A 17,287-nucleotide genomic window follows, 5' to 3' on the forward strand; every position below is an offset into this window, starting at 1 on the left:
CTAACTAACCCCTGACCTTTGACCTGAACCCCCCCCCCCCCCCCCCACCCCCCCACACACACACACACAGTTCAGCTGTTGAGCGGAGGTCGGTGTAGACAGGTGATGCTTTATTGTCTCGTTCCTGCTGATGCACAGGTGAGTTCACCTCCACCCGCTGCCGTCGATGTAGAACCTTCACAGGAAGCTGTGTGACGTCCGGTTGCCATGGTAACAGACATGCCACAACCACAGGAAGTAATCATTTGCCTTTCTTCATTTTGGAAGTCTTCTCCTTCCTCTTCTTCACGTGTTTTGGCACTTTGGTTCTTCTTCGTTCTCTCTGCGCCTCTTTCACCAACTTCTTTTGTTCCTGACATCAGACGCAGGTGAAAGAAGTTACAATCATTCTGAGCTCAGAGGTTCTGTCGGAGGTTCTGTCGGAGGTTCTGCTGCTCCCAGCATTAGCAGAACATTCCGCTCCACCTCCTGATGTCAGAGCCATGACCACCTTCTCAGGATTGGAAGCGTTTTAGCAATTAAAGACATCCAGACCTTTCTGTTAATGGACGACTCCTCCGTCTGCTTGTCTTGACCATCTCCGTCCTCCTGCTGCTCCTCCTCCGTCTGCTTGTCTTGACCATCTCCGTCCTCCTGCTCCTCCTCCTCCTCCTCTTCCGTTGAAGATGAAGAATTGTCATTCTCCAGTAGAGCAGGAACCTGAACATTCAGAAGCCTGTTCAGTGCCAGAACAGGAGGTTCCTGGTAGCCAGACCAGAAGCCTGAAGACAAAGACTGGGCGGTACTGCGTGCAGCCGCCAGGGGGCGCTCTCCGGTTAGTCTCGTGTGGAGCAGCACTGTTCTGGGGCGTCCTGAGGGCACTAAAGCCCTCTACCTCAATGAGCTACTGGAGAAGAAGCAAAGCTGTGTGAGATGAGCTGTCCTACCTTCTGAACTCCAGACAGGTCCTTTTTCATCCCAGTCAGAGTTTGATACAGAATCTGGGGAAAGTCGTCGTTATTTGGGTTCCGTCTACATCTGAATCAGAGGACTGAGAACATTGTGGCTCCTCTGGGGTTCTTACGCTATCGCTGTGTTCGCCGACGGCCGACGGCTCCTTCATCACGTCAACGTCTCGCTCATAGTGGCTGACCTCGGTCAGGGTTCGGGGGATGTAGGCCTTCTTAAACACCTGTGGGGAGGGAGCAGGTGAGGGGAGCTCTCAGACAATGATCGGCTCCTGTCTGGAGAACCTTCTGATCACCTCCTCGTCCACGCGGTCCTGATTGGAACGCTGCTCTGACGTCCGCTCCGACGCGATGACCATCGCCTGGACAAGCGATCACAAACCTGTAGTGTGCTCGCCCAGCTTGTAGTGACGCAGGGGAGAGGTGGACTTACCTTCTCCAGGTACTGGTCCATGTTGTTCTGGTTGATGGACGGGTCCGTGATGAAGTCAAACAGCTCTCTGACTGTCATCACTGCCACCCCGTGTTTCACAAAGAACTCTGGGAAATACATCAAGAGTTCAGCACTCAAGACCATCTTTGACCAAAGGTTCCAGGTACCTTCGTGTTCTCCACCAGGAACCTTGACCGATCCGCTCAGTCAGCAACATCACAACATAAATCACAGATGTGGAAATACTCCAGGACAGTACAGACAGACATGTGAGACCGTGTCGCTACACACACGGACGTGCACGTGTAACAGCCAATCAGAGAGCTCGTCACCGTTGACGTTGGTGCAGTCCTTCCTGAGGAACTCCAGAGCCTGAGGGTGGTCATGCTCCACCGCCTGGGACACGTCGATGATGTAAGCGTCTCCATCGTGATACCTGCAGCCGCACGCACACAGTCTGAGTGAGGTTCTGTGCGTGTGTGTGTGTGTGTGTGCGTGTGCGTGTGTGTGGTGTGCGTGCGTGTGTGTGTGTGTGTGTGTGTGTGTGTGCGCTGCCTCACAGCATGTTGAATTCACTGAGGTCAGCATGGACCAGTCGAGCCTCCTGGAACATTCTCCTCATGTTCTGCAGAAGCTGCAGGTAGAGCTCGCGAGCTTTAGCCTCCGACAGCAGCGCGTTCTTCAGCAGAGGAGCAGGTCTGACCATCAACACCACACAGAACCATCAGACAACAGGAACTGACCATCAACACCACACAGAACCATCAGACAACAGCAGGAACTGACCATCAACACCACACAGAACCATCAGACAACAGCAGGAACTGACCATCAACACCACACAGAACCATCAGACAACAGCAGGAACTGACCATCAACACCACACAGAACCATCAGACAACAGCAGGAACTGACCATCAACACCACACAGAACCATCAGACACTCTGATGGATTCTTACATTTTCTCTTTGCCAATAAAGCTCATCAGCAGAACGTGACTTCTGAGTAGGAGAGGTTCTGGACTCGGGATCCCTGCCGTCTGTAGCCTACACACACACACACACACACACACACAGTCAGGGGCTGAGCAGGGTCACCAGGGTCACCGTGTCCCCTGCAGGGCTCTGACCTGATGAGGTTCCTCATCTCCTTCTCTGCCCAGGTCCTCACCATCTTCCTGGGGTTCCCTTTACAGTAGCCATGACGGAACCTGCGGAGGAGCAGTGATGTTGGTACCGACCTCCAACAGCTGATGGAGCCTGGCAGCCCATAAACTCCGAGTCCTGTCGGGGTCTGTTGTGATTCACCTGAGCCGTCCTGTTGTGACTCACCTGAGCTGTCGTGTTTGACCTGATGTGATTCACCTGAGCCGTCCTGTTTGACCTGTTGTGACTCACCTGAGCCGTCGTGTTTGACCTGTTGTGACTCACCTGAGCCGTCGTGTTTGACCTGTTGTGACTCACCTGAGCCGTCCTGTTTGACCTGATGTGATTCACCTGAGCCGTCCTGTTGTGACTCACCTGAACTCCCCACTGACGTATTTGTCGCGGTCCTTGAACAGCAGGATGGAGGTCTTGTAGATCTTGATGGCTCTGCTCTCCCCCGTTGCTGTGCTAGCGTGGTAGACATTGGCCTGTGTAACAGAGGCACACCTGTGTCTGTGCTGTCTGAGGCTGCTCGTCAGGACGGGTCAGCGCTGTGTGATGCACACCTCTTTCCCTGTGCTGATGCAGCCGTCGATTTCACTGATGATTCCTCGACTCAGCATCTTGAAGAGGATCATTCGCGTTCGAGGATCCAAGACCTGCAGGAGGAGACAGCGGTGATGAAGACGGACGCGCTCAGACGCACCCCTTCCTCTTCGTCACCTGTTCGACCGTGGCACGATCCGATTTGTCCTTCACTCTGCACCTGTAACGGGAGCCAGGCAGAAGGTGAGCGGCGGGCGAGGCAGGTGAGCGGCGGGAGCGGCTCACACCTACATGTGGGCGTCCTTCTGCCTCTGCATGCTCGTCACTCTGTTGATCACCGAGTCGGCGTAATTCAGCTGGTCTGGAGACAGCAGAGTCTCAAGGTGACCCACAGCATCAGGGATGAGGTCGTTACAGGTGTACAGGCGGAACACCTCACCGCTCCTTACCCAGGTTGATCTTGTGCTCGTATCTGCTCAGAGCTTTGTCGGACAGGTGTGACACCGCAGCCTTACTGGACCAGGCTTGCCTGTTGGACTGGACCGGGACAAAGGTTCAGCTGCCTGCACACTCAGAAAGGAAGGACTGGGCTGACCCGCGAGCCTCACCTGGCTGCTCCCGTTATATCGCCTCGCCAGGTTTGCTCCTGCAGAGCTCCAGGCCCAATCTTCATCCTCCTCCTCCTCCTCCTCCTCCTCCTCATACTCCAGCTCAGGGGGAGGCTCCAAGGTGGCATCAGTCATCCGATGCTCCACACCTGACAACTGGGACTGGCTACTACAGACACAGACAGACACGGCCGATGACAGGAGCTCCCCTGGTGGCTGGATGCAGTACAACATGCTTCGCTGTCTAATCTAAGCAAAGCGAGTTTTCATGTCTTTATCCCTTTAAACTACCGATCATAATCATTCAGGGCAACACAACAGTGTTAAAGCCAACTCTCACGTCATGTTTACGGTCTCGATCGATCGATCTGTCCTCACCTGTCCTCCTCTGCGTCATCAAACTGTCCAGGGACGGAAGCGATCACCGACATGTTGCCACACCTGGGACCAACAGCTGGATCTGGACTGGATCGAAAGAGGGTCAAATTCGTTGTAGATCAACGCACCCCAATATCCTCAACTGCAGCGTGTTCCCTGACTTCCGGGCTTTACCACGTGACTACGGAGAGCGAGAAGACCAACGAAACTACCCGCGTTTCTGTCGGTTGGAGAGAAGAAAGCAACGATTTAGCGTTAATGTTGAAAGGCGTCGGTGATGGTGTCGGTGAGCCGCCCCCCGCGGTCCGTCCTGGTCTGTGACAGCTCCACTTTTCTCCACGAGAAGAACCGAGTCACGACACAGGTGGAGCAGCTGCACTTCAACTACAAGGTAGCATTAGTAGCTTGTTAGCAGTCTGGATGCTAAGTGTAGCCGGCTAGCATGGGGGATCACGAGTCGGCAATAGATCAAAATAAAAGCGATCAGATCCAATTAGACATGATTCGTGACGGGACGTTGATGTCCTTGTTACTGAAATTCAGAGTCTGAATCCCGACTAACTGATGTTCCACCGTTACCTGTACAGGTGTCTCTGTTACTACCCGAGTGTAGCTCCGCCCCCTCTCACCTGGACGGTGTATTAAACGGTTTCAGCAGTTTCTACCTGATCAGGAATCTGCCCATATATGAACTGTTGGACAGGGACTTTTTGCAGTCTGCTGTGTTCCAGGGTAATGTCTGTACACACACACACACACACACCTGACACACACACACCTGAGACACACACACACCCCCCTCACTACAGTGGTTGACTCCTGACACAATATACACAAACCCTGAGACACGTTGTTGTTGTTGTTGTTGTATATACCCTGTTGACCTGTGCATGTGCTAATGTACCAGTTCATCATTAACCTGTCTCTCTGTCTCCCTGCCTGTCTCTCTCCCTGCCTGCCTGTCTGTCTCCCTGCCTGTCTGTCTCTCTCCCTGCCTGCCTGTCTGTCTCCCTGCCCGTCTGTCTCCCTGCCTGTCTGTCTCTCTGCCTGCCTGCCTGTCTGTCTCCCTGCCTGTCTGTCTCCCTGTCTCTCTGCCTGTCTGTCTCCCTGTCCGTCTGTCTCCCTGCCTGTCTGTCTCTCTGCCTGCCCGTCTGTCTCCCTGCCTGTCTGTCTCTCTGCCTGCCTGCCTGCCTGTCTGTCTCCCTGCCCGTCTGTCTCTCTGCCAGGAAGCGTGTACGGCCTCTCTTACAGGACCAGGATCGACGAGGACAACTGTGTTGCTCTGATGCCAGATGGTGAGACATCAGCTCATCACAGGTACTGAGGAACAGTCACATGACCTCCGGCCTGTCTGTCTGCCTGCCTGTCTGTCTGCAGGCCACCTGGTGCTCTCTCTGGATAAGGACTCCTTCGAGGTGTTGGGAGTTGAGGGCAAACCTTCCAGATTCAACCACAGAACAAAGAGCAGATTTGGTGAACAATGACATCATCCGGAGATTGTTTGATCTTTCCTGTGATGTAATGCCTTCACATGCAGCTGTGCACAGTACTGAGCGGCGTCTGTGGTGTCACAGTGGTGTCTGTAGATCTGTGCGACGGCAGCATGGCTCCTGGGGGGCGGGGCTACCAGAGACTCCACACAGGCCTGCGGTCGCGTCTCCAGATGAAGGCCGACTTCCTGCTCTCACACCACCCAGGTCGCTCCATCAGACAGCTGGAGAGAAATTAGCGCCTGACGCCTTCGTTTCAAAGCCTTCTTTCTCGTTTGGGTAGGGGGCGGGGCCTCTCTGCAGGCTCTCCTGTCTCGCTACGATTGGAGCGAGCACAGACCTGCGGTCAGCAGTCGCACCCTCACGGATCTGTCCTGCCCCACCCTCCTGACCTCTGACCTGCAGCCACGTGACTCTCACAGCGTCCTGGAGTGGCTGGGCGCCGTGGATGCCGCCATCAGCTGGTGAGGAGGACCGACCCATGCCGCCGTCAGCAGAGCCCTCCTGACTTCCCCTCTCTTCCAGCCAGACGCCGTCACACAGCTTCCTGTCCTCGCTTGCTTGTCCCGAGCCGAAGACGGCGGCGAGTTGCGCTCTGAGCGTCTCCGTCTGTGGCCTGCTGCTCCCTCACGACATCCACAGACTCATCCAGCAGATCAGGTCAGCTGGTCCAGGCCGGCAGCCGTCCCGGGAGTCTTCTCGGGAGCCCCCAGTCACCTGTGCTTACCTGTCCGCAGACGCCACCTGGAGCAGCCCCGCCTGGCGTCCTGGGCGTCCCTGACCGTTCACGGCTTCGCCGACAGTCCGGTGTGTTGGGGGAGAGACGAGCACGGCGCCCTGAAAGTGGGGGAGAACTTCTACAGCCTGCTGATGTTCCAGGACCACAGCTACCAGCTCTACCTGGCTGCAGGTGCTCACGACAGCTGCCCGCCGTGACCACACCCACCTGCATGTGTTGCTGGACGGAGCCAAAGAAAAACAGAATTTTCTTCCACATTTATTTCCTATCTGATTTTTTTTGTTATAAAGCTTAAGAGTAAAAAATGAAAAGAAATCCCAAGCGTTCCTAAAATAAAATAAATTAACAGCAGCAATAAAGTTTAATTTTCAATCGTGATTCATCTGTTGGTATTTCGTGGAGCCCTTGAACCTGTCTGCTGACCACGCCCCCTGGTCACATGACCCCGCCTCCTTTCTGCTGTCACATTTCTCCAACACGCAGTTTGTCCTGAGGGTGGCGCTAGAGGGGGCGAGTCGGAAGGTTTGCTTTAAAATGAGCCGATATCGTGGGGGAAGAATTCAGATAACACAGGTGAGTTCCGCCGTTGCCATGGATACCCGGACCACCTGGAGAAAAGGGGTCTTCATTTTGTGCTCTAAATTTTTGCTGGCGACAAAAATTCTGAAGCTCAAGTTTGAATTGTGGCTGAAACCAGTTTATCAAGAGAGCTGCGATGGACCCAGGGCCCGGTTCTCTCGGTTCTGTTGTGGTTCTGCTCAGCACAGCCGCAGAAACAGGCACACATCATTTGGGCCCGTCCCAAACGAGGGTGAGGAGCAGCGCCGTGACAGAAACCGCTCCGACTGAGCCGGCCTAGCGACACCGGCCCCGCCCAGAACCTGGTGGTTCCGTGAGCAGCTCCTGGTCCAGGTCCTAATAGAGCTCGGTTTTGCGCTGCAGGTACTGCAGGATGGCGTCGGTTCCCTGCGACGAGCCCCAAACCCTCTTCAGGGCTTCACACTCGCGCTCGTTGGCCTGTTCCAGAGCGCCGCGGCTGGTGTCCCTCATCAGGGCTTTGGACTCCTGCAGAACCTGCGGGACAGCGTCTGTCAGCGCCAGCTGAGTCCAACACAGCCACGTAAAGAACCGACCGTGTGACCGACCGTGGTGTCCACCGCCGCCAGCTCTTTGATGCGGAGCGTCACTTCCTGCGTGAAGGTTCCCGGCCAGAGAACCTGGGACACCAGACCTTTGGAACACGCCTCCTGGGCCGTCAGCTTCCTGCCGCTCAGCAGCAGCTCGTTGGCCTGGAACAGAAGGGAACACTTACAACAGAACCGTGCCGGGATTCTGGAAACCCAGGCGGCAAAGGCCCGACCGAGGCAACGCCCATGATGCGGGGGAAGGTGACGGAGGAGCAGGCGTCGGGCGTCTGGCCGTAGGCCATGTACGGCGTCTGGAACCAGGCCTTCTCATTGGCCCACACGATATCACAGAGGGGCAGGATGGCGGCGCCCAGGCCCAGCGCCGGTCCGTTAACCGCCGCCACGATGGGCTTCTTGAACTGGATGAAGGTGTTGATGAAGGTTCTGGAAGACAGAAGACGGGCGGATCAGGTCGACCGTGAAGCAGCATCATGGGACACGGCCGGGACCGGGACACGACGACGACCGGGACACGACGACGACCGGGACACGGCGACGACCGGGAAACGGCGACGACCGGGACACGGCGACGACCGGGACACGGCCGGGACACAACGACGACCGGGACACGACGACGACCGGGACACGACGACGACCGGGACACGACAACGACCGGGACACGACAACGACCGGGACACGACAACGACCGGGACACGGCGACGACCGGGACACGGCCGGGACACAACGACGACCGGGACACGACGACGACCGGGACACGACGACGACCGGGACACAACGACGACCGGGACACGGCGACGACCGGGACACGACGACGACCGGGACACGGCGACGACCGGGACACGACGACGACCGGGACACGGCGACGACCGGGACACGACCGGGACACGGCCGGGACACGCTGGCGACCGGGACACGACAACGACCGGGACACGGCCGGGACACGCCGGCGACCGCGACACGCCGGCAACCGCGACACGTTGGCGACCGCCACACGCCGGCGACCACACGGACCTCCCGGGGTCCCACAGGAACGCTCACCTGATGCTCTCTGACATTTTGATGCTCTCCTTCTTCCTGTCGTCCGTCAGGCGTCGGATGAAGTACAGGAAGTCGAGGCCGCAGCAGAAGACGCTGCCAACGGCGCTCAGTAGAACGAGCTTGCTGTCGTCTGATGCTGCTGTTGCCATGGCGCCCTGGATCTCTTTCATTACCTCAGAAAGGAAAGAGGGCAGTTACTATGACAACAGTCCTGCAGGAACAGGACGTCCCACGTGCGAGGGGTGTGGCCTAACCTCCGGGTTGAGCGTGTTGTTCTCCGAGCTCTTGGTGGACAGCAGGATGTGGGTGAACCCATCCTGCTTCTTCACCACGATGTCCCTGTAGCGGTAGGCGCTCTCCGTCTGACGAACGCTGAACCTCAGACGCTTGTCGAACGCGCCGCGATCCTCCAAACGACGTTTTGTTGTGGCAGCGGTTGCCCCGGCAACAGTGCTCTGCATGGCGCTTGTCCCGTTGGAGGGGGCGGCCTCCAGTGAAGCCGAGTTACCTGCAGGCGCCAACAAGAGCTTTAGGGGGAGGGGGAGAACGGAGCCACGCGTCCTGAAGATGTGTGACATCATCAATCAGGTGGCAACACCACCCAGTCACATGACCGCAGCAACTCACCTGGGCAACCGAGGGGCCGCGAGGCAGCGGCGGCGGCGGTGGCGGCGGCCGTGGCGGCGGGGGAGGGCGACGGGTGAGGGAGGCGGGGTCTGCTCCCCATCCGAGCCCTCTCCTCTCCAGGACCCAGCTGGACCCCTGCAGGCTTCTCTGGAAGAGCCACCTCGGGGGGCAGCAGGTGGGCCTCCTGCACCCTGGCCTCACTGGGAGACTCCTCCGAGTCTGGGCGGCTGTTCATGGGACTTCTGGGAACCAGGATCTTGATGCCCATCTTGGACAGGTCCATGCTGCGGCGTGCGGAGCCGCCCGGCGGCGTGGGCATCAGGGAGCATGGGACCCTGTCCGCCGCCTGCTGGCCGCTCAGGGCGGCCGGTCCGGTGGGCGTGGTGAGGCCCGGCTGAGCCAGGCCCATGGCCGGCTCCACCTGCTCAGAACCCCTGACGTCGGCGCCGGCCGTGGAGGCGAGCAGCAGCGTGCACGGCGGCCTGAGGGCCTGGTGGCCGGGGGACCTGCGGGTGGAGCGCAGCAGCAGGTTCTCCCTCTGGTGCTCAGCATGCTGCCGGTTGAAGTCGTGGACGTAGATCATGCAGGTGGACAGGTTCCCTTCAGGTTCCCACGTGTCGCCCTCTGACCCATAACCCCTCCACCGAACTAGATACTCCAACTTCCCCTTCTTGTTCTTCCTTTTATCCAAGATCTTTTCCACCTGGAGGAGGAAAGTTGCACATTTTACTGCTCAGATGTCTGAATCAGGACCAATCAGATCTGCAGTAGAGGTCCGGTTGCATCATCAGACGTTGGCGGGCAGGTTCTCCACCACGCACCACCTGTCTGTCCCATGCTGTGACCTTTGACCTCATTGGCACTCCAGACGTGAGCTTTGTTGATCTGCTGTTCGATCCCCTGTACAGATCGAACTCACACACGTTCCTGGCAACATTGTGTGTCCGCCTTGAGACACCACTAACCGACCCGTGAAGCACAACTCTGCACCTAAACCAACGTTGTGACGTATAATTCTAGGTTTTTCTTTTGATTGTGCAAAAAAGATTAAGTTTTACACGGGAAGAACAACTTTTGCGGGACCCTTTCAGGCTCCCGCAGCTGCGTGGGTCGCTGTTCGGCCCTAATCTGAATGTTAATCAGAACCCCGAGCTCAGAAACTTCAAGTCGAGTCCAAATTTCACTCCGAATTCACAGAACTTGAAACGTAACCGAGGCTAAAGTCACGTAAACACTCACTTTAGCCCCAAAACTCGAAACTCATCACTGCAGTGTTGTCGACACGGAAGCTAACTACCCGAAGCTTGTTAGGAGATAATCGAGAAGATAATTCTTTAAACTGCTGACACAAATCGACTCCTTTTGGAAAGCAGTTTGCTTTGATGCTGTTCAGCACCTTGTTTGCTCGAAAAGTTGGAAAGTTAACTCCGTATTTCGCTGGTAGCGTGACACTAGCATGTTAGCATTAGCTTGCCCCACCTCGTACAACTCTTCCGTAGCCATGGAGACAGTCGGCCTGCACGGGCTTCCACAGATTCAGTCCCGCAACGACATGAGAGTTCGGCTGCGTGTCCGCCTCCCAACGCGGTGGTGGTGAGCTAGTTTAGCGGGTAGCTGTTAGCCTAGCAGCCTCAGGGCTACATCCGCTCCGACTTTCAAAATAAAAGGCCACCGATTTCTTTATTCGCACATAAATGCAGAAACTAAAGCGTAAACGGAGTTTTTAAATTACTCTACACCGCATTCCTGTGATTTTAATAATTACTGATGATTATATATTGCTTACAATATTTTAAATACTTGTAATTTGCTCCAATGTCCCCCATCACAGTCATCCTCTGTATGATAGATAGATAGATAGATAGATAGATAGATAGATAGATAGATAGATAGATAGATAGATAGATAGATAGATAGATAGATAGATAGATAGATAGATAGATAGATAGATAGATGGATGGATGGATGGATGGATGGATGGATGGAGAGTAACTGGAGATTTACAGATCTTTACATCCTGTTGCTCTTTATTGTCAATCGGCCTTTTTGTCGGCCATCTTTTTGGGCTGCTGCGGGGACGGAGGCAGCGGCGCAGCGCTGTCGGCGCCATGGTCATCGTCCGCCACGATGCTCCGCGCTCTACAGCACAGGTAGCAGAAGATGCTGGCAATGGTCGCCGGTAACATGAGCAGGAAGCAGACCAGCAGTGGCGCCTGCGTGAAGATGGGCTGGAAGACGTGGAGAGAATGTGGTTACTGACAGAGGTTCTGGGGGGGGGGGCGACTGGCCTTACCGTCAGTGTGAGCTGGCCGTTGTAAATCAGGCGTCGCACGCGCTGGAACACCCCGTTCCCCCCCTGACACTAAGGAATGAAACAAATGTACAAAGGATCTTATTTGGAGAAACGACTTCCAGGTGAATCGATGCTCAAACTTACCTCAATGCTTCCATTCAGAACCCCGTTCAGGAAGTCCAGTAAGTGCTGTTCTGTTTCCACGGTGACCGATGGGAGGAAATATCCATCAACCGCCAGATTCACCACGACGAAGGAGGGAACGGGGACTTCACTGAAACAGTAACACCAACATCTGCAGTATTCACCACCATTAAGAACCAGTCAGGACGGCTGGGAGAACGTCCACAGCAGAGACAGACGGACCTCTGCTGGTCCACATAGACCTCCCGTGTCTCTGTGTAGACAGGGCAAGGAGCTGGACCAGACTAAGAGACCTCCTGGAGCACAGACGTACCTCATCACAATTCCATTGATGTAGTCGTTCCCCTCCATGAAGCCAAACAGGAAGTGTCTGAGGGACAGGTGGACAAACACTTTCAGGATTTGTTCACTCCACAAACGTTCTCCTTCTGTGGTGACTCTGACCTGCCGTAGACGTCCCTGTGACCTGCCGCCACGCTCTCAGACAGGAGTTTATACCTGAGCAGGTAACACGCCAAACATCTCACACAGCATCCACACGGGACAATGACGTCCTCACGGGCCGCTCTTACCTGAGACTCGCCTCACTGACACCTGTCTCCTCCAGCAGCACCAACACCACCAGTTTACCTGCAGGTCAGAGGCAGCGTTAACGGGAACCTGCTGCTTTGGATAGAGGTGAACTCAAGCATAAACGCCTGAATCCCAGCTGGAGGCAGGTCAGGGGTCAGATGCTTCTGCCGTTTACCAGAATCAGTACAAGTTCTGACCACAAGGACACTTGCAGGAACATGGACCAGCCTGTCAAACCTGCTGAGGACATCCAAACATCAGCCATCAGCTGGGACTGAAGAGACATTACCTGATTCCCCCATAGCGTACAGAGAGTAGCTGTCGATCTTGGAGTACGTGGGGAAACGTTCTCTGTTGATCCAGGCCTTCAGCTCCCCGTCCTGTTGCTCTACAACACAGTCAAGAGCAGAACCGTGGCTTCAAAATCCCATTTAAAGACAGTTTGACTGATAACACTGGCTAGTGAGCTTTACTGGCTCCAGCCGCCAGGGCCACCAGGGCCCACCAGGGCCACCAGGGCCCACCATTGGCCACCAGGGCCCAACAGGGCCCACCAGGGCCCACCATTGGCCACCAGGGCCCAACAGGGCCCACCAGGGGCCACCAGGGCCCACCGGGGCCACCAGGGCCCACCATTGGCCACCAGGGCCCAACAGGGCCCACCAGGGCCCAACAGGGCCCACCAGGGCAGAACCGTGGCTTCAAAATCCCATTTAAAGACAAAGACTGATAACACTGGCTAGTGAGCTTTACTGGCTCCAGCCGCCAGGGCCACCAGGGCCCAACAGGGCCCACCAGGGGCCACCAGGGCCCACCGGGGACCACCAGGGGCCACCGGGGACCACCAGGGGCCGCCAGTGAGAATATTTCTCACCATTGAAGGTGAAGTAGGTTCCATCTTTAAAAACCACCACAGACGGGAGGGAGGGAAGAGACACGTCCTGGAAGACAGACAGTGGATGGTGAGAAGGTGGAGAACTTCCGCTCTGCTGCCCACAGAGCAGATCAGGTCTGACGAGCTCAGCAGAGCAGGATGCAGGAGGCACCTTGGGCAGAACCTCTCTGCTTCCAGAGAAGAAGGAGGTGTGAACGATGAGCTCCTCTGCTGCTGCTGTGTAGTTCCCCTGAGAACACACAACACAGATGAGTGGTGGCAGCGTGTGTGTGTGTGTGTGTGTGTGTGTGTGTGTGTGTGTGTGTGTGTGTGTGTACCTTCAGGAGTGACGTGGCTCCTACATACATGAACATGACCTCATGGCGGCTCCTGGCAGACTGGAAGAGCTGAACGCTGCTCAGAGCTCGAACCGACGGACTGAAAGAGACACAAACACACTGCAGTGACGTCACTGATGACATCATCCTGGTGAAAATACTCACCCTCCAACTCGAATAGCAAAGTCCATGATTCCATCTTTGGTCCTGGGTCCAGAATAATTATATTTCACACCTTTTTTAAACCTGAGAGCAGAAGATAATGCTCAGTTGACATCATGTGGACTGAAACAGGGCCCAGGACCCAGGACCCAGGACCCAGGACCCAGGACCCAGGACCCAGGACCCAGGACCCAGGACCCAGGACCCAGGACAGGACTTACATGAGGATGGCCGGATAACCTCTGACCCGGAACTCTTTGGCCAAAGCTGCAGATAAAAACCAAAGAAACATTTGGAAAATTTGTTCATATTTAATTTGGAAACTGGTTTAATTAGTTTTTGGATCGGTTACTGATTGATTAGTTGCTCTCACCCATGCTCACGGTGGCATCTGATTTGCCGACATTGATCGGAGATCCAAGACTTTTGAGTTCCGACCCGATCTGATGCCAAACTGGGTCCAGATGCTTACAGAAGGTACACCAGGGGGCGTAAAACTGCGAGGGGACACGGTTACCATGGCAACGGGACACTCCCCACTATATCACTAAAATGACCAACGACATCAGCGCTTGACGCACCTTGATGAGCCAGACGTCCTGGGTTCCTCTGGTCTCCAGGAAGCTGCTCAGAGAGGACACTGATTATTGATCTGAGCAGAAACAAGCCAGAGTGGTCGACCACGAGGTTCTGACCTGTCGTCCAGCTCCTCCACATACGCTGAGACACGCAGAGCCAGAAGTGCTGAAGAACACGCAAACCACTGATCAATACGTCCTCGCTCAGCCAAAGGCTGAAGGCAGCAGCTGCTTTGGTCTGAAGAAGCTTCTGAAGTTCTGAGCTGGACTAAAGTCCATCCCAGAAACTGGATTTAATGGGAACATACCTGAGAGCACCAACGAGTTCCTCCAGCCCGACATGACCACGGATTACCTGCTAACTGCTAACACCCCCAACATGGTGCTAATCTGGGGGATTAACAGATTATTCAATCCGCTGCAGCTTTATTGACACTAGTGCCACAGACAGACCACAGACGGACCAGACGGACCACAGACGGACCACAGACGGACCACAGACGGACCACAGACGGACCACAGGAGTCGGTGAAGATGAAGGAGACACATTTATTGAATTCAGGCCAAACACAACTCTTAAAGTTACATTCTAACCGCTGTGTTCATGAGTTCATCAGGGGAAAACAGAACGCATCTGAAGAACTACGTACTGATCACAAGAGTATGCGTAACTATGACAACAGTAAGCCCCGCCCCCAGCCAGAACTTTGAGGAACAATTCACTGTAAAATTCTTCTTCTGGTTCACCTCTGAACCTTTACTGGTCCAGGACACCGGATCTGGTGAGGACGTCCCCTCGGCCACAGGCGTCAGAGGGGACGTCCCCTTTCAGCAGCTCTTGTCCTGCAGGTGAGACGTGGTCCCCTGATGGTTCCACCGGTCCGGACCCATTCGTTTCCCTCTCCGTCCAGCAGGACTCGACCTCAGTCGCTGAAGACATCGGGTTCTTCCTCCTGCAGCCGTACGCCTGGACCGGTCCACCGCGCCGGGCTCCCGGCGAGCTCGGACCGGTGACCCGTCCAGACAAAGCGCTGCTAGAGCTGATGGACGAGCGAAGGTCCTTGTCCTGGAGACGCAGCAGAGGACGCAGCAGTGGGACACATCGGCCAATGGCAGCCCGATACTTGGGGTGTGTGATGGCGTAGATGATGGGGTTGTGGATGGCTGAAGCCTTGGCGATGACGGCAGGAACGGAGTTCATGTAGGGGGTCAGCAGGTGGGCGTAGCCCGCAGTGGCGGTCAGGGCCACGGCGGAGTATGGCGCCCAGGACACGACGAAGAGCAGGATGACTCCCAGAGCCACCTTAGCTAAGTGCCACTCGCTGCGCAGACGCTCATACGCCTTGTTCATCTGTCCACAGTTCAGCCGCTCCACCTCCTGACCCGCACGCCGCACCGCCCGGAAGATGGCGAAGTAGCAGCCGGCGATGAGACCGAGCGGGACAAAGAAGACAAAAGCAAAGAGCAGGATGGTGTAGGAGCGCACGGCAGCGGTGAAGCTCATGTAGTCCCAGCTGCAGGACGTCTGGAGGCCCTCAGGGACATAAGCACTCCACCCAAAGAACGGCGGCAGACTCCAGCACAGCGAGTACAGCCACACGCCCGCCAGCACCGCCAGCACCCCCCCGGGACTCATGCCGCCCAGCCGGGCCAGCGGCCGCGTGATGGCCAGGCAGCGGTCCACGGCGATGGCGGTGAGGGTCATCATGGAGGCGATGCCAAAGAGCGCGCCGCAGAAGGCGTACAGTTCACAGGCCAGCTCTCCAAACAACCAGCGGCGGTGCAGGCTGGCCACGAAGAACACCGGGGACTGCGTCAGCGACATCAGGAAGTCGGCGGCTGCCAGGTTCACCACCAGCAGGTTGCTAGGCGACCGCAGGGTGCGGCTGCGGCAGAAGACGTAGATGACGAGAGCGTTTCCCGACATGCCCGTCAGGCCCACGAGCAAGATGACCGAGCCAATGATGTAGTGAGCATGGTCAGGGACGTCCACGGTGGGGAACAGGTGAGCAGGCAGGTGGGCGGGGTCTGTCGGGGTGTGATCGGGCTGCTGGACCGCCGCTGTTCTGGTGAGACCCTCATCCTGGAAGGAGGTGCAGTTTCCTCCCACGGAGCAGAGAGGCGACCTGCTGGACTGGTGGAGGCTCATGGTGGTTCTGAGGGTCAGACGGTGCTGGTCCGGTGGTTCTGAGGGTCAGACGGTGCTGCTCCGGTGGCTCAGAGGGTCAGACGGTGCTGCTCCGGTGGTTCTGAGGGTCAGACGGTGCTGCTCCGGAGGCTCTGAGGGTCAGACGGTGCTGCTCCGGTGGTTCTGAGGGTCAGACGGTGCTGCTCCGGTGGCTCTGAGGGTCAGACGGTGCTGCTCCGGCTCTTTAATGCAGCCTGTCCCACAGCCCATCGAGCCCACCTCCATTAGCAGCGAGAACTGATCCACCTCTGGTCCAGATGGGACCTGATTGATGCCGTTTTAGTAGATTAACAGCTGAGTGGCCTCATTATGTCTGTTCATTAAATCCTGCTTGTTTCAGTCAATAAACCCAGTAAGTTCTCTGCACATCTGCTGCACATCTGCTGCACATCTGCTGCACATCTGCTGCACATCTGCTGCACATCTGTCCGTCCCAGGGAGACAAATAACCCTCCTAAATAAAGGATCAGAAATGGACAAAGGATCAAAGGGCAGAGAAGAACTGAGACTAGTCTGAGCAGGAACCAACGTCCAAGCTCGGTTGTCAAGGTTACCGATGTGACGCTGTGCTAAGTGCTAAGCTAGATTAGCCTTCCAGGGGGACATGGCCTGGAGGACTGGAGCAGCACCATCGACCGGCTCCACAAAAACACATTTTCCATCCATTTGTAGAAAGACTTTCCATCCGTCCATCCGTCCATCACCCATCCATGTCCATCTGTCCATCACCCATCCATGTCCATCTGTCCATCACCCATACATGTCCATCCCTCCATCACCATCCATGTCCATCCGTCCATCACCCATCCATGTCCATCCATCCATCACCATCCATGTCCATCCCTCCATCACCATCCATGTCCATCCATCCATCACCATCCATGTCCATCCCTCCATCACCCATCCATGTCCATCCATCCATCACCATCCATGTCCATCCCTCCATCACCATCCATGTCCATCCATCCATCACCATCCATGTCCATCCGTCCATCACCCATCCATGTCCATCCGTCCATCACCCATCCATGTCCATC

General features: G+C 56.1%; 5 protein-coding genes across 10 annotated transcripts; 1 reads left to right on the forward strand and 4 right to left on the reverse strand.

Moving 5' to 3' along the window:
• Positions 1–35: 35 nt before the first annotated feature.
• Positions 36–4,363, reverse strand: riok1 (RIO kinase 1 (yeast)). Of its 4 annotated transcripts, none has more exons than XM_029830892.1 (18): positions 4,233–4,363; positions 4,059–4,145; positions 3,681–3,849; positions 3,522–3,609; positions 3,364–3,433; positions 3,250–3,292; positions 3,093–3,185; positions 2,902–3,014; positions 2,511–2,591; positions 2,341–2,427; positions 1,941–2,078; positions 1,713–1,816; positions 1,381–1,487; positions 1,244–1,309; positions 1,064–1,171; positions 927–980; positions 535–699; positions 36–352 (listed from the first exon to the last, which is right to left on the reverse strand). In XM_029830892.1, the coding sequence occupies exons 2-18, from the start codon at positions 4,109–4,111 to the stop codon at positions 242–244; spliced, it is 1,650 nt and encodes a 549-aa protein (XP_029686752.1). In that variant the 5' UTR covers positions 4,112–4,145; positions 4,233–4,363; the 3' UTR covers positions 36–241. The 4 variants fall into 4 exon arrangements, with proteins under 4 accessions (XP_029686752.1, XP_029686753.1, XP_029686755.1 ...); XM_029830893.1 differs by having other exon boundaries at positions 4,220–4,287; XM_029830895.1 differs by lacking the exon at positions 4,233–4,363 and having other exon boundaries at positions 535–575; positions 621–699; positions 4,059–4,201.
• Positions 4,281–6,665, forward strand: rpp40 (ribonuclease P/MRP 40 subunit). 2 transcript variants are annotated; one of them, XM_029830945.1, is made up of 8 exons: positions 4,281–4,422; positions 4,646–4,790; positions 5,285–5,353; positions 5,436–5,531; positions 5,633–5,755; positions 5,832–6,012; positions 6,074–6,208; positions 6,286–6,665. In XM_029830945.1, exons 1-8 carry the CDS (start codon positions 4,336–4,338, stop codon positions 6,482–6,484), a joined length of 1,035 nt encoding a protein of 344 aa, XP_029686805.1. In that variant the 5' UTR covers positions 4,281–4,335; the 3' UTR covers positions 6,485–6,665. The 2 variants fall into 2 exon arrangements, with proteins under 2 accessions (XP_029686805.1, XP_003979560.1); XM_003979511.3 differs by having other exon boundaries at positions 4,285–4,449.
• Positions 6,553–10,734, reverse strand: cdyl (chromodomain protein, Y-like). 2 transcript variants are annotated; one of them, XM_029830890.1, is made up of 7 exons: positions 10,580–10,734; positions 9,101–9,803; positions 8,728–8,981; positions 8,474–8,646; positions 7,648–7,858; positions 7,433–7,576; positions 6,553–7,361 (listed from the first exon to the last, which is right to left on the reverse strand). In XM_029830890.1, exons 1-7 carry the CDS (start codon positions 10,601–10,603, stop codon positions 7,203–7,205), a joined length of 1,668 nt encoding a protein of 555 aa, XP_029686750.1. In that variant the 5' UTR covers positions 10,604–10,734; the 3' UTR covers positions 6,553–7,202. The 2 variants fall into 2 exon arrangements, with proteins under 2 accessions (XP_029686750.1, XP_029686751.1); XM_029830891.1 differs by lacking the exon at positions 10,580–10,734 and adding an exon at positions 10,340–10,555.
• Positions 10,735–11,109: 375 nt separating this feature from the next.
• LOC101066074 (protein disulfide-isomerase TMX3-like) lies at positions 11,110–14,514 on the reverse strand. The gene is made up of 16 exons (XM_029830921.1): positions 14,371–14,514; positions 14,180–14,228; positions 14,066–14,108; positions 13,858–13,981; positions 13,706–13,751; positions 13,488–13,568; positions 13,323–13,422; positions 13,157–13,234; positions 12,985–13,051; positions 12,400–12,498; positions 12,110–12,167; positions 11,982–12,035; positions 11,851–11,907; positions 11,538–11,667; positions 11,394–11,462; positions 11,110–11,328 (listed from the first exon to the last, which is right to left on the reverse strand). The coding sequence occupies exons 1-16, from the start codon at positions 14,402–14,404 to the stop codon at positions 11,134–11,136; spliced, it is 1,284 nt and encodes a 427-aa protein (XP_029686781.1). The 5' UTR covers positions 14,405–14,514; the 3' UTR covers positions 11,110–11,133.
• Positions 14,515–14,596: 82 nt separating this feature from the next.
• opn4.1 (opsin 4.1) lies at positions 14,597–16,938 on the reverse strand. The gene has a single exon (XM_003976724.2). It carries the CDS (start codon positions 16,209–16,211, stop codon positions 14,820–14,822), a length of 1,392 nt encoding a protein of 463 aa, XP_003976773.1. The 5' UTR covers positions 16,212–16,938; the 3' UTR covers positions 14,597–14,819.
• Between the last annotated feature and the right edge of the window lie 349 nt (positions 16,939–17,287).

Source organism: Takifugu rubripes, chromosome 22 (assembly GCF_901000725.2).
Source record: "Takifugu rubripes chromosome 22, fTakRub1.2, whole genome shotgun sequence".
Classification (NCBI taxonomy): domain Eukaryota; kingdom Metazoa; phylum Chordata; class Actinopteri; order Tetraodontiformes; family Tetraodontidae; genus Takifugu; species Takifugu rubripes.